Here is a 16,243-nt window from a genome sequence, read left to right as displayed (position 1 = left end):
GGCGCAGGCTGACGGGGCCCTGAAGGCCGCCGGGCCGCGCCGGGCCGGCGGGCGCCGCGTTACCATGGCACCCGGCGAGCTCGCGCCCCCCGCGAGCGCGCGCGCGCACGCGCCGGCAGCCGCGCGGCGCCCATATGCGGCCGGGCCTGTCAGCTGTGCCCGGCGGTTGCGCATGCGCAGAGGCCGGAGCGGTGTTCGCAGCTGAATTGGCCGTGCCGCCGCGCTCCCTTCAGCCTGGCCATGTCGTACGGCCCGCTGGACCTCTACCGGCCCGCGGCGCCGCCGGGCCCGCTGCCGCGGGACTTCGGCAGCATCATCCAGACATGCAGCGCCAACGTGCAGCGCATCGCGCAGTACAGTGAGTGCGGCCGGGCCCGGGTGGGGCGGGGAGGCCCGGCCCGGCCCGGCCCGGCCGCGCCCCTGTGACGGGACTCCGAGGGCCCCGGGAGCAGAGAGGGCGCCCGGGGCCCGGGGCGGGCGGCTGCTCGGTGGTGGTGACCGGGCGGGAGGCAGCCCCTGCGCCGGCGGGGCCCGCCCCTGGCTAGGCCGGTGCTGGGAGGGCGCTCTGGCAGGGCCGTGCCCCGGTGGGACAGAGGAAAGCGCTGTCTGTCCCAAATCTTGCGCTTCTGAAAGCGAACGCCCTTCCCGAGTATGGCAGCGAAGCAGACTGCCTGATCCCCGAGTTAGGCGGGAAGCGTTATCCCCCAGGGAGCAGCCTGCGCCTAGGATGCAGGCGCACACAACAGCTAGCAGCAGAACGACCTCATCCGTGAATTTTAATTAGTAGCTTGCTTATATTGTTTGTTACCACCGCACGTGCAAATGCATGCCAGCATCGCATTTGGTGCAGTGTCTGTGAAATTCCTATCGAGTTGTGTTACTCTCCAGCGGAACTTGCATCCCATGTTGCTTGCCAGAACGAGGCTTCTGATTCACTTTTATCTGCCTTTGCATGTGGTTTTGCTAAGTGAAAACAGGGAGCCAAAGACAACCGCTTCGTTGTTCAGAGAATCTGTAAGAGGTTTCTTGTTGCAGGAATTTCTGAAGGCTGATAATTTAACAATTCTTCTTAAACTCGTTGGCAGAGTTCTGCAGAGAAGCAACAGTTGTTAGACAGAATGTTGTTAAGTAAATGACACTGCAGTTCTTTTGGTCATCTGACAGTCATTAAAAAAAAAGTTATGAATGATCATAAGCTAATCATTGAAATCCTAGGACTGATCACTGAAATAGTACTTACTGAATGAGTTGTTTCCAAAGGAGTCTTTGATCTAATGCCAGTCTTAGAAAAGGCGTTCTATAACCTAATCTAGATGCAAGTTTTTTAGGGGCAAGGCCAGTTAAACATATTGGTTCCCCTGAAACTTGGTAACTTCTCTAACGTGATTATACTAGGCTATTAGTATTCCTGAAACTGCCCTGCATTAGCTCAAAGTTGTTTTCACTTCCTTTGGTATAGCTGTGGCCACCAGTTAAATCGCTCTTAAATTCTCCAAATGATATTTTGTTTATTTTCTTTTTTCTTTCTCTCAGATCTCCCTTTGAGAGCCTTCCTCTCACATTAGCTCAGTTCCTCTTTCTCATAGGACAAGCCTCCACTGTATCATGACCAGTAGCCATCCTATCTCAGTGTGCTGCCTCTCTCAAGGATTAACAGGCTTTATCAAGATGAGCAGAAGCACACAGAACGTCTAACTTAATGTTAGAGTAATCAATTTTATTCCATGTTTTATAAAACCACTCCACTGAAGCCCAGGAGGAAAAGAGAAACTGATGCCTTAAACTTTTCCTCAGCTGTCATTTCATTCGTTGGGGGGGGGGGGGGGGAAACAAGCAAACAGTGGATATGGCAGACTTTCGTTCTCTCCTCTTGGGAAACTCCATAGAGTTACCATGTTGTGCGAACTGTATTTAAAAACAAAAACAAAAAAAAACCAGAAAAACAGCTAGTGGCCTGAGCTACCAAAACTATTGCTTGCAAGACTATTATGGTAGCTCAGCATCTAGGTCAGAGATTTAAATGTTATAAGTAATCTGTAAGTGTACAGCAGTCTCTGTAGAAGTATTTACAGTGCAAAATGAAAGGGTTGGGAAACTGAAAGCTACTGACTGACAGGGCTATTTTTCTGACTCTCCAGCTGATGTGAATGGCCCCTATCCAGAGAATCATAAAGGAAAAAATTCCCAGTCTCTTTCTTTAGCCTCCTGGTCTCTTGCTGTCCTTTTGTGTAGATTCTGTGCATTGTCGTTGGCTGAAATAAGTAAGCGCAGCAAACTACTAAACCTGTCTTGTACCAGGACTAGAATAGAGATTCTTGCACTAATTCCATTTCCACTCCAGAAGATGCTCAAAACAAAACAAAACAATCCCTCCACCATCACCCCGCTACACACACCTGCAAAAAGCAAGGCACGGAATGTCTAGACACTGCAGAGTACAGTCAGTGTGCTAATTTAACTTGACTGTGGACTTTTCTGGTCTTCCAGTAGATGATAATTTGTGATATAAGTGTAGTCTTGCTCACTAGAATACACACATTCAGCTCGGTGTATAGGAAGCTGTTACACAACTCACTGTGTGAGCTGATAGGATTCTAGAAAACCAGTATGTTCTCTGCATGCAGAAGTCAGAATCCTTGCCTGTTTATTAATTAAATCGTATTGCAGCTTTAGCTGAGCTTTCACTGTTGTAAGTTATTGGGCATGACTTTAAAAGAAGTGGCCAGTCTAGAAGTCTGATGTTTCCTTTGTAACATGTTTCATCAACTGAAATGGCCTGCTCCAGGCTGAAAGCAGAAATTACACCAGCAGGATGTAATTGAATTGGAAGTAGCTCTTGGTAACGTCCGGTATTGGGTATTTCAACTTAATGTGGTTCTACAGGCAGCTGAATCGAGTTTATCCTTTTTGGCCTTGCCTGTCTCACCACTTGGAAGCCTAGGATATGATTTCATAATCAGTTTAAACAGTCAGACATTCTACTGCTGTCAGAAGTGGTGCCCCCAGTATCTCTTTAGCAATACTAACAATTGTGCAGCTGTAGAATAAAACAGATCAGCTGACCAAAAATAATATTGGGGGGTGTGAGGAAAGATAAAAAGAGGTAGATACTTTTCAGGTGGATTAACAGTTTGATGCAACTGCGCGATCATAGTGCCTACACAAGGGAAACTGTGGAAATACACAGGGGATGTAGGAGGAGGAGGGCTAGAATCTCTCTTCTGGCTACAGCGTGATTTCAACTTGATGCAAGCTAACTATGAAGCATCACCATTAGTATCTGCTGTTCTCAAAAGATTAAATTTGTCCCAGTATTCCAATAAGTCTTGGCTATTGTGAGTAGCTAAACTCAAATTATTTTTTAGACTGACAGCAACCCTCAACTTTTTCTTAATTTTTTTTTTCTTTTTAAGAAAGCAGTAATTTAAGTAACTCTAGAATATGTGACAGTAACAACACAGCTTAGTAATAGTAAGGTTATTCTGCAGCACTGGTAGTCCAAATTACACAAATTGCAAGGTTTATTGAAATAAGCCACTATGTTTGTTGGTGTAATAAGATTGAGGAAGAGGAATACAAAAGCTTTAGCCACGCAGACTTGTTTTCAGGATATGTATGCCTCAAACCTTCTGTCTTTTTCTCATTTGAAACACTTACTCTAGTAAGCTATATCAAGTCTAAATGGGGATGTTTAAAATGCATACTTTGCTCTAAATGCAAAGTCTAAGTGTTGTCATGTAAGCCTGAGTTAAGCAAAACGTTGAGAGAAATCCTTCTTTGTGGGGAGCTAGAAGAATGTCTTCAGGAAGGAAGAACATACTGGAACTTGTCCTACTCTCTTACTTTGTGATCTCTTTATCTTCAGCTGCTCAGATAAAGAATTTGATGAGCCAGCTGGGAACCAAGCAGGATTCCAGCAAGCTGCAGGAAAACTTGTAAGTATTAACTCAGCTAACACTTGTGTAGGTTCTTTATTTCTCCGTCTAAATTGGATTACTTGCTTTGGGGACATGCTTTACTGGATAAGTTTAGTTTAGTCCTACAAAACAAAATGACTAGATGGGTAAAGTAGTTTACTAGAGGTGCTGAGGTGTTTTTGCAGAACTGTGGAAAAGCCAGTCAAAGCTGCTTGATAGGAATGATTAGAAATGGTGTAGATTATCTTTTTAAAAAAAAAAAAGGGGGGGGGGGGTTAATGCATGCCTGGTGTACTATTCTTATCTGTACTCTGAAAACCAGTCTTATTTTAGTAGCTTCACTTGTGATTTGGAAGGAATGAGTGCCATACTATGTACTTGGCCTTGACACAGGAGGAAAAAGGGAAAACAGCAGGGAGGACCTATATCTCATGAAAAAGTAGCTTGTAGTACAGAAGGATTTGGGTATTAGAAAGACTAGCAATTTTGTATGGCAGCCAAATTGCCAAGTGTAACCTCAGGCAAGAATATGCTCTTGGGACACAATGTAGAAGAAATTTGAACTGCACAGTCCAAGCTGACCCTTAGACTAGACAGGGAGTCTGTATGTCTGTGCCTCTTGTATATACTTGAAAAGCATAAATAGCAAAGAATGAGAGAAATAATTTCTGGAAAACTAAAAGGAAACTTGTCAGTCAGTCATGCAACATCCCCATGTTTTTTTTTTTTATAATAGTGATTTTTTTTTTTGGATGAGCTCATAACTTACATCTATAGGATGTGATCAGAACCCATTGGGAGAGAAAGGAATTAGCTTGCCAGAGCTGTTTGATTGACTTGACCTGGATTTAATTGGTAGATTAAAGAAAAAGTCACTGGCAGCCAAATGAATGTGTTTCCAGTTAATTTCATTACAGAGACATGGCCCCTTCTTTAAGGGGAGAGTGGTTGCACTCAATAAATTGTCAGATGCTATAGAAATTAATACGAAAATGCGTGGGTGGCTTATTCAGCTCTCATATTACGGGTGAACTTATACAGCAAGGTAACCTGAATACTTAGATTTGCGTATCTATTGGGCTGAATGGATGGCTTTCATTCAAGCATCTTGCACCCCATTAAACACCAAAAATCTTGATTCTTGCTTTAGTATTTTGTTGCAGGAAGATTTTGTGTCTTCCTGGTTTACACTGTTAGTTTTTCTGTTATGTTATTAGGGTTTTTTAAAGTTCTTTGCGATCTCTGAGATCTCCATATTTTTATCAAGCGTAAATTTGACCAATGCAGTTAGAGGTTGTCAAGTGAGCGATCAGATACCAACTGGTAACATAAACAATTTGCCCTAGAAAGTGATTATGTTCACTGAATGAAGTTATCATTGCCTCCTTTTAATTTCTCTCTTATGCTATAGAAGAGAAATATCTTTTAACTACTACATTATACCGGTTAGCAGGGAGTATAGAAATACTTTGGATTCCTTTTTAAGGTAGGATAGTGTCAAATTGATGGTAAAAGTACATCTCCGTTCCGTTTTTCCCTATTCATCTTTAGTACGGAGAGGTGATCCCTGCTGTGTAATAGCGTTTCAGGTGTTTGTTCAGGAAGGGTCCTTAGATTTTTATCAACTGAAGAATTTGACTTCAACAATGTCTAGGAATTTCTTAAACTCCTACATAGTGCCTTAAGGCATGGATGACATTTCTGGCATAAAACTGACTCTTATGTGCGTCTAGGGTTTTTTCTTTTTTCTTTTTTTCCCAACATTGGAGAATGAAAAACCTGGAAGGTGTGTGATTTCAGAACCCCTAATTGGTCATTATTGTGAGAACTGAATTGCTCAGAGACTGCTTTGGGAGAGAACCTTGTGTAACTCTTTCTGAACCCTTATTTTAGACAACAGCTACAGCATTCTGCCAACCGACTTGCTAAAGAGACCAATGAATATCTAAAGGAACTGGGGTCTCTGCCACTTCCTCTATCCGCTTCTGAACAGGTATGTGCACAGAATTCATCTGGAGGTTTTTTTAAAGTCACTCGTTTTATGGATGTAGCTTAGAGCACAGCCTCATAAAGCTTGAATATTGGCACAGCTGAAGGGACAGTAGCCTTTCACGATGGAGTAAAAGCTATTAGAGAAGTGGGAAGACTCATTAAACTGATGACATCCTGACCTCTTCTGTGACACTGGGAAAACGGCTTAACCTTTGCCAGCTGCAAAATGGGTATAAAACTTAACTTGCATATGAATCAGAAGCCCTATATGTTTGAGGAGAGCTAAGTATGCAATTCTGTATTTCCGAGTACGTTTCTGAAAAAATCTTGTTTATGAAGTGTCTAATCATGTAAGGCAATGTTTTAGGATAAGAACATAGAGCAAACTACATGTCAATGTGAAGTGTGATCCTGCCAAATAGCTTCCACTTGCCTGTCATTTATTAGCTGGAGGAAAAAAGCTGACTCGCCTTGCTCATGTTTGAATAAGTGTAGCTGGCGATGATTATGGCTTTACCTCCTGCTGAATAGTCTTTCAGATTCCCCCTTCCTATGGGAAAAGGAAGGGACAGTCCTCTGCTGTTGGAGTTTTCTTGCCTCTGCTTTAAGTCACTGCTGTGTGTTTTTGTGATATTATGTAAATCAATGTTGTTATGGGATGATCTTTGGATATGGGTCAGCAGTTGTTGCTTTAGTCTAATCCTATATTTAAAGGTTTAAATGCTGGCTGTAAGCATGGCCATGTTTTGGCTGTTTGTTCAGCAAGTATTTCTCAGTTAATCTCCCTCTGGTGAGCAAAATGCTGTCATGTGCATATCACTGAATGTGGCAGTGACTTATGAAGCCTGTTGCACAGTCTGTCCAAAATCTGCAGAACTTGCATGAGCATGTTGAAGATCTCATCTGGCAGAGAGGCAGTTGCTTCCACACAACTCTGATTAAAAACTGCAGTATATTATAAGACTGCTATGGCAAGCAGTCTTATAAAATGTGTTTTCGAATAGGTTTTTTTCCCATATATTTCCTTGGAAAGGCTGCTCAATTGATATGAACTTGCTGAAGGATAAAAATGCCGGGTTCCCTCTGTTGTGAGAGGGCTGTTGGGAATCTCTCTAGAGGAAAGCATAGGAATTGGCACTAGAATTAAATGTCTTTGAGGCAAGCTTTTTCAGAACTTGCTGTTTCCATTAACTGGGATGTCAGAATGCTAAAAGGAGACGTTCTAGGCAAGCTAAATCAGTTGATACTGTAAAACGAGGACAACCAGGGACATTACACTGATGCATGTGGAGAACAGGCAAATTGAAATGGATGTCAAGAGTACGAGAGGATGTTCTCCAAACAACTAGTAGCAGGCTTGTGGTGTGGTATGGCTGAGAGAGAGCCCCCAAAGCCAGGGGTAATGGATGTTAGCCCTGGAATTTTGGGACTCTTTACTCTTAAAAGTTGCTGAGTTGCTGTACTGTAGGTTTCCTACGTTCATAAGAAAGTTAAGGGGACTGTCGGAGGAAGGAGAATGGAGTGGAGAGAACAGGTGAAGGATTAATAGGTTGGCTAAACGGGGGAATGGAGGGGAAGGCACCATAGGTATCCAAAAGGTACGTAAGTAAATGTGATAAATTACTTTTATTCAGATGCCATTCCAGTAATAGTTTAGAAGGCCCCCCTACTCCAAACTTAAAACCAAACTGCATCTAGAGAACTTTGTTGCTCAAAGCTATTCTTCAGTGCACAAGGCGTAGAGCATTTGGTATAACTAATGAAAATTTGGTGGGGGTTTTTTTCCCTCCAGTCCCCTAGAATGCTGGAACCAAGAGATCTTCTGAATGTCAGCTGGGTTTTTTGGGGTTTGTTTTGGTTTTTGTTTCTTTGTTTGCTTGCTTTTGAGAGAGAGGGAGTGTCTGGACAATTACATTAACATGAACAGGAATATCTGAACACTTGTTTTTGTTTTAATTCTTTAGCGCCAACAGAGGCTTCAGAAAGAACGTTTAATGAATGACTTCTCTGCAGCCTTAAATAACTTCCAAGCAATACAGAGGCGAGTCTCAGAGAAGGAGAAAGAGACTGTAGCAAGGGCGAGAGCTGGCTCCCGCATCTCTGTAAGTATTTATGGGAATTTTGTAGCGATGTAGTGAATTACAAGTCTTCTCTGAGATCTTTTACTTGCCTACCAACTTTGTAGCTATCTGCTGACCCGTTACTGGGTACAGATGGGGTCGTGGTGCATTAATTTTACTAATCCAGATGCTGTAAGCACTGGACACGTTTCAATGTGCTGCTTGTCAGTGTTAGTAGAGGAGGGAATCCTGGCAGTTGCAAATCTTATGGATGACAGAAGAGAGGTAGTCAAAGTAATAGCTAACAGCAAAGTATTGCAAGCTGTTCTTTGACAGATGTCAGCCCTAGGCTTTACAACTTAGGAGGTCAGTTGGAAGTTTACCGTACCTGAGGCAACATCTGAAGTCTCACACTATCTTTTTTTTATTTATTTTCTTACAGCTCCTGTCCTGTTAGTAATCCTAATGTACATTCAAACATTCTTCCTGTTCTGTTTTGGCCAACCCCTGTGGCTACTAAGAATTCATAATAAAAAGGCTAGTGAAAGCATTTCTCTCCCCTTGCCTTGGGGCTTTGTGTTAAGTACACATTCTTAATTTCCACAAAGGAACACAGTTATTGCTCAGATTACACTCCTAGGAATTATGTCTAGTTAAAGAATCATAAGAACTAAGTGTGCGGTTTGTGGGTTTTCTTGTTTGTTTTTTACACATAGAGAAAGGAAGCACCAAACAATGACAAGTGATCTGAGTAAAGAGACTAGCTCTTCTAGCTCTCACCTGCTTCTGATTTGCAGAGATATGTAAATTAAAGTGACAGTGGCATTCTCAAAGAATTCTCTGCACAGTATGCTCCTATGTCTTCACGATGCTGCTATTGATTTTGCTAGTTGTGCTAGTAGTCTGCAAGACTAATAACACTTTTTTTCTTTTTCTAGGCTGATGAGCGATTCAGAGAAGAACAGCTGGTCTCATTTGATAGGTAACAAGTACTTGCACTCCTGATGTGCACATAATCACACTTACCTACCTATATCTTGCCACAATAATTTTAGTTATATTAATGTAACTCAGGGCAAGGCTTCTTTAGCTGAATGCAAAGCAAAAGATTGGAAATGCAATTATTACAGTACTTGTAATAATATACAATGTAAAAAATGAACTGCACACAGCACTATTTTCCTGGGCATTTCTAACGTTCCCTGACAGACTAACCACAGAACACGCCCAACAAGCCAGCATTACTTTAACGTGTCAGCCAGTGGTGGGGCTTATGCAGTAATTGTGCTGCTGCACAGAAGTTAGGTTGAAAAATAGTACATCAACTATATGATGCGCATAAAGCGAACTCAAGGCACCCCAAAAGTATCTCTGACTACTGTGTCTGCTTCTCCTGTACATACGTCTGAGAAATCTTGGGTGTGAAACATGTCGCCCTATGTGTATATACCCTTTAATTTTCTAAATCAAGAGTCCGAGCCTCCATGTCTCATCCATTCACCCTTTTCCTCCAAATTGAGCTTTATCTGCTCAGCTTCTTGTGGTGCACCCCCCCCACCCCCCTGGAGCCCCATGCCTCCATATACTGAATCAGAAGTGAAAACAGCATGCTGCTGGGTTGTACAGATGCTGTGATGAGTTTGAAGGCCTTGCTTCCCAAAGCAAGGGGAGCCCAGTAGGTACTTACTGATGCAGAGGCTCTTAGCCTCTTTGAAAGGTAGAGGGGCACACAGCAGTTGCTCCTCGTTTGACATTGCTCTTGCGTGCTCCATGTCAGAAACTTTTGCCTCAAATATTTGAAAACTCTACTGTCATCTCAGAGCTGAGTTTCTGGATGTGTCAGCTGTTTCTGACATCTAGCTTATCTTCATTTCTTCTGGCACTTGGAGCCTTTGAAACTTGCTATTTGGTGGTATATACTCAACAGACATATTGTAACCTTATAGTGCTTTCCAGTACACTTCCCTTTGTTAAGAAGAGGATGACATTATCCTTGAAGAATTTCTTAATGCTAAACATGTAGGTAACCTTGTGTTATAGGTACTTTGCTGTCATCTGTGTGTAACTTGTGCAGTGATTTTGAAATTGCTGAGCTCCAAATGCCAGAGAGCAAGAGAGAATCTTTGCATCTGTATTCCTATCTGCTGTTATTTCAGTCTGATAGCTGATAGAAAGCAGCCTGCGAGCACAACACTATCAAGACTTTCACCCGTGATTCCCCCTTTCTTAGGGGAACAGTGAGAGGGAAGAAAGATGTTGGCATGTTTAAAAATTTAAAAAAAAAAAAAAAAAAAGGAGGAAAAAATCCCACAGGAATAGTGAGGTTTCTTTTATAATGCTATACATAATACTCATATCTTAGAGTATCCTGTGCATGGGCTGCTTTCCAGTTTCTTCACTGAGCTGTTAGAATAACCTTGTGCAAGACCTGCTTTTCCTAATCTGTCCTTATTTTTCATTTGTTCTGATTGTAACTGTTGCCACTAATTAGTCTCATCCCTGTACACAGTTGCAATACCAGGAACCCCCAGGAACCTGAGGGGTTGTTGGGGGGGGGGGGGGGGGGGAGTTCCTCCGGTAGGAAATTTTTCAAGTTTAGCTTATTGGCACTTAAGTATAAAAAGGATTTGGAAATATCTACCCTCAGAGAAACAGGCTCTTACTTTCTTCTTTTTTCTTTCTAGTGGTGAAGACTGGAATCAAATGCAGTCTCAGGAAGAAGATGTGGCAATAACTGAACAAGACCTTGAACTTATTAAAGAGAGAGAAACAGCAATCAGGCAATTAGAGGTGAACAGGAGATCCTGCACAGTAAACAGTGCTAGGAGCTAAACTAAAGACATCACAGAGTGCTAGCTAATGGGATGGGCTAAAGAAATCTGAGAGGAAAAAAGTTGCTTGTAGAGAGGCTTGATGCTGAATTCTTTCTCCCCACTCCTTTTGAAGGCTAGGTACATTTTCATTCAGAGTTGATTCATGATCCCTTGGAGATGTAGGAGCAATTCATGTGAAAGTGTTCATCTCAATTCCATGCTGTGCTAATGGCTAGTGTGCTGAAACAAACACTTGAGTAGCAGGAATATTGTAGGCTCCTGTGTTTATGCTACTATCTATGGAGCTGAGGATTGTAACCTCAGTCAGTGAATGATGGTATCTGCTCAATTATTTTGAGCAATGGCTGTAAGAGATGCTAAGGATTAGATTTAGCAAAATTGTAATCGGTGGTTGTTACAACTTGTCAAACTCTTGCCTTCAGGCAGACATTTTGGATGTCAATCAAATATTTAAGGATTTAGCCATGATGATTCATGACCAAGGAGATATGATTGGTAAGTACATATGGATAACAGAAAGTTTGTTTAGCTCAATTACATATTCTGTCTGATTCAATTCTCAAATATTTTGTATAAAAGTGATCATATCACATATCTAATTTATAACACAGAAGCTCTGAATTCTCTTACAATGAGTTCTCTTATTTTTCTGTAGACAGCATAGAGGCAAATGTGGAAAGTGCAGAAGTCCATGTGGAAAGAGCCAGTGAGCAGTTACAGAGAGCTGCCTATTATCAGGTAAATTCTGTATGCTTTGTATTAATGTCAACATACACTTGTGCAACATGGTACAGGCATAACAAGACATATAATGAGGACTGCAGCATGCCAAACAAGTTCTTAAAAACAGCTTATGCAAGCTGGCACTTCCACAAAGCTGTACTCTAAGGAATAAATAAAGCGCTTGAGTGAGAAACACAGCATTGAAATTAGCCCTCTAACGCAGAGGATATGCCGTCATTTTGTTCCTTCACGTAGATGTGCTCAATGAGTTTAAGTGCCTAGCTTTGCCGTTCTCGGAAGGTAGCGAAACAGTTAAACGAGAATAAATTCTCATGATGTACCCATCTTGTAAATATGCTGGTCAAGACAATACTCTACAGAACTTTGTGTAAACACGGATGTGAAAAAAATCCATATACAAACTTGGGCAGTTTCTGCTCACCAGGATTTGCAGGACCTTTCTGACTGCTCAGTTCCCGTTCCTTGGTCTGTCCTAAGTCCCATCAACTCTGTAAGGAGCAGTGACAGCCACTGCAAACTTCTTTGTTTATTATATTTAGCGCTTTCTTGTAGGCTCCTTTCCTGATTGTCCTTGGGGGGTTTAGATTCTATGAAAGAATGGGGGTGCTCTGTCAGTCAGTCAGTTCAGTATAGAGTTTTACTGCTGGTACCTCAGGACAATATACCAGATAGGAAACTGGACTTCCTCAAGCTGTTAAGTGAGGAGATATTGGAAGGCAATAAAACTCCTGTGCTGTTTAGCTGCAGGGAGGGAAAGTAGCCTTTGCCAGCTGCCAGGATATAGTATCATTTTCTCTTTCCACGGGTTCCATTATAAAGTGAATCTTCAAGGTATGATAAAGCCAAGTCTGGCAGATTTTGGACATGTATTGGACATATTCTTCTGGGCAGAGGAGGTTTTATATAACTAACCTCAAATCCTTAGATAAAAGTATTCTGTATATATGGACAGGTTGTAGCTTTCTGTGATGATTAAAAGTGATCAAAACTGTAAAATCCAAGTACCATAACTGTTTATCAAAGCTTTTAAACTGTAGAAATGCAATACAATCTCCATGCCAACTCCAGGTGACCAAGGAGAGATTATATCAGGGAACTAGTTAGCAGTTATTACTTGTCTTAGCTGGAAAATCCAAATAGCTAGAGGTAGTTAGTTTTCCTCTAGCTCTGGTGGCCTACCTTAGGTATGAAAAGCATATGCTAGATGCTGTCAGGTTCTCTTTTTATAGGCAATTTGAGTGAAACTTGTATTTTCCTTGAGAGAAGCGAGACTTGACACATTTTTGACTTAACTGCACCTCTTAGACTATGCTGAAACTGAAAACAGCTAGCTATAAAATCATGCTGTTTAAAGAATGCTTAAGCCGTGTAGTCTGTACACTCCTCTTGAATAAGGATGGGTACAGAGTGCTCTAATCTATCCTCTTGTCCTCTGTTCTTGGTGTCAATGGCTTTTTTTTCTTCTTCCATTAGAAGAAATCCCGTAAGAAGATCTGTATCCTGATTCTTGGTCTTGCTGTGGCTTCTCTAATCCTAGGACTTGTTATCTGGCAGGCAACAAAATGAAATTTTCATGTGGAACCTAATCTCATTGCAGAGAGCAATTCTCATTCCCCCAGAGCGAACAGGCTGACTAGTCTCAGAAATGAATTGACCACCTTGAGAGAGCAGAAGCCGGAACTTCTTCTAGTAATAGATATTAGCAACTAATGTGCAGATAACTAGTATATGGAATTAGTGAACCATGGAGACAGTATTTATCAGTTTATATACAAATTACATTGTTTTATGTAACTAAGATCTTGTGGTTTTTTTCCTTCTGTAATGTATTATTCCCTGTCCCAAATGTATACTGAAGTGTGATCAATAATTGGAGATGTCTTGTTTTTTGGCAAGTGGCACAATTTTAACATTTTGTATGTATAGGTAACTTTGGACTGGAATAAGAATGACATTCAAAGAGGGCACAATACAGATTTGCATTACCTTAATCCAGCAGTTTCTAAAGTCTCCAGTGTCTTCCCCATGGTTTAATTAGTCTCCAGGTGGCCATGGTTCTAAACTCTCTTATAGAGAAAGATGCTACTACAGATTTGGAAGGTAGGAAGTAGGCATGGATGACCACAGTTGGAACCACTAGTGTGCTTAGTAACTGGTCAGTTTAGCCATGAGACTTGTAACTGTTCTATTAATGTTTGAGCACAGTTGGTGGTTTGTGGAGTTTAGGGGGGGGGGAAGGGGCATTGTTTGTTTTCTTCAAATGCAGCATTTGTGAGGACAGAACACCTTTGACTTAGGATAATCTAACGATGCAATTTCCTTAGATAAACTGGCTGGTGGTTTATTATTGGACAAATAAAACTCTTCCAATGCTGACTCTCAAACACTAGAAATACTAAGGTGCACGAAATCCATATTAAGTAGTGGGGGAAAAAGTTTAGCTGTTCACTCCTAATTGCTTTTTAGAAGCTTTTAGGGAGAAAATCATGCAAAGATGAGAAAGTGGGCACCTAAATTTACAAGCTAGCAAGATAGGTGAGTATTACCTGAAATGCTGCTTCTAAAGAAGTACTCTCGAAGCTCGCTTGTAGTGTACCAGTGAATATTACATATTGCTTGTGAACACTTGGTATTTTCCACTGTTTATGAAATAGAAAGTGCAGCACTTGGCTGAGTGAAGTGTTAGGTTTTTAAGACTGTTTGAGGATGTGTGTACAAATGAAAAAGATCTCTAGTTGAATTAATGTCTCGCTAGTAGAGCTAGAGAGAACATAGCAGCCACTCCCCACTCTGATGTAGCTCTGAACTGACATGCACTGAGGGAACAGTAATCTGTCCAAAGCCCATCACAGTGTGGCAAATGCAGCATACTGACCCATTTTTGTATTTAATCCTTATTCCATGTCTCCTGTATAATAAAGTAAATGTGAAAGCTGGGAAGGGAGTGTGTGCTCCCAATTGCACAGTGTTTTGCACTATTGCGCCATCATTCCATCTAATAACTGTCAATAAACACTTTTAAAAGCCTCTGTCATAGTCTTTATTTTCCAATTTGTTTGCAACTGCCTCTCTTTGCAATCAGTGTAGAAGACTTTATATCTGCTTTAGTGGTGTTTCCTCCATTTTAAGTTCAACAGTCCCTGATTTTTCTTAAGCTAACCTAGGTAAAAACATGGAATGACTTCCCTGTGGACATATACAAAACTCCTGTGCAGCAGTCCTGTCCAGTAACTGATCATAGAAAGATGAATCTGGCTTCCTTGAATGTTGATTGGTAAACTTGGACTGTTTGCCTACTGCTGGGACTCAGTCTTTACTGAGTTAAGCTGACTCAAAAGCAAGGGAAATGAGTATGTGTTGTTCTACTCCTCCTGAATGGTGGATCTTGTTGCTTTATGCACTGCCTGCTGCATGGGGAGTTTCTTTTTGATATTACACTTTCATATGAAAATAAAAGCCCTTTTTTCACCATTTTTAAAGAGAGCCTGGGTGCATTATTTTTAGGTTCTGTCCTAACCTAAATCAGTTGCAGCTGCCTGAAACTGAAGTAGACAACACAAGTGCTTCCTTGAGTCAGGACTGCTAGAATTACTTGCTTCCTTTCTCTTCCTTTGCTTTGTTGAACTGAGTCTCTGCAGGAGCCCCACTGCTCTTTTTAACAGTGGTCTTAACGAAGATGCGTGAATGTGAAGGATTGCAAGCAGAAACTCTCATCTCCCTTGCTGCAGCACCATGGCACTATGAGAGAACTTTCCTGCCTCAGGGATTGTTTGCTACCACTGTACTAACTACTGAAAATTTATTGCAGGAAGTTTACCTCTCACAATGAGATCCAGGGATGGAATAAGCTTACTTGCCCCTTTTGTAGTGATAGCTATTCCTGCAGTGCTCAGGGGTGTTTGATCGATTTAGTGACAGCTCTTGGGGGAGCTGGGGATTATTGGTGAAAACTAGTTTTTCCCCTTACGGGCTCAATTATCTATACCAGTAAGAAAGTATATCATCAATATTAGCTACCATCTGATTTGTTTTCTACCTAAAATTTATTCAAAAAGCTGAGAAGGATCCTGAAAAAACCTGTCATCTAGCTAGAATGCTTGTAAAAGGAGTCTTAAAAAACTTGTTGCAGAAGCATTGCATTTAGCTTATTTCTCTGCAATTTTGTATACTTGCTAACATTTTCATTGTTTTTATCCACCTCTTCCTTCTCCAAAAGCAGTTAGAAGGAAGGCCCCATGGTAGAAGTAAAAATGTGTTTTAATAGCTAAGGTTATGTAGCGTTTCTCGGTTTCTTTTTGAGGAATTTAATGACATGGATGTAACTTACAGGGCCTTCTTGGTGCCCTGGGGTGCGGGGAGATGAGGCCCGGAAGGAAGAGGGGCAGGAACACTAAGATCGGCAAGCGTCTGCGCTGTCCAAGGCCTAAGGCGCAGCGCAGCGTGTCTCTGTCAGCTGGGCGGGCAGAGGCCGAGGACCGGGCAGTGCGTCCCGGTCGGCTGCGGTCTAACCCGGCAGAGCCGCCCCGGACCGGCCGCCCCTCGCGTCTTCCTAAGAAACCGCCCTGAGCCACGTTCGGGCGGGTACGAGGCTGCCTCGGGCCGAGGCGCTTCCTCCAGCCTTCCCCGGGGCGTAGGGGCGGCACTGGGCCCCCGCCGGGGCCTGACGCGGCCGCCGAGCCGCCCCGGTGACCGCGGA

At 42.2% G+C, this 16,243-nt stretch overlaps 1 protein-coding gene across 1 annotated transcript; it reads left to right on the top strand.

Annotated features, from left to right (window-relative positions):
• Window positions 1–93: 93 nt before the first annotated feature.
• On the top strand, window positions 94–14,576 carry STX12 (syntaxin 12). Its single transcript, XM_068917811.1, has 9 exons — window positions 94–358; window positions 3,866–3,935; window positions 5,811–5,910; window positions 7,874–8,011; window positions 8,908–8,951; window positions 10,654–10,759; window positions 11,226–11,298; window positions 11,459–11,541; window positions 13,021–14,576. Exons 1-9 carry the CDS (start codon window positions 241–243, stop codon window positions 13,111–13,113), a joined length of 825 nt encoding a protein of 274 aa, XP_068773912.1. The 5' UTR covers window positions 94–240; the 3' UTR covers window positions 13,114–14,576.
• The last annotated feature ends 1,667 nt before the right edge of the window (window positions 14,577–16,243 follow it).

This window comes from Struthio camelus, chromosome 23, assembly GCF_040807025.1.
Source record: "Struthio camelus isolate bStrCam1 chromosome 23, bStrCam1.hap1, whole genome shotgun sequence".
Classification (NCBI taxonomy): Eukaryota; Metazoa; Chordata; class Aves; order Struthioniformes; family Struthionidae; genus Struthio; species Struthio camelus.
This window is presented reverse-complemented; position numbering and strand designations above follow the sequence as displayed.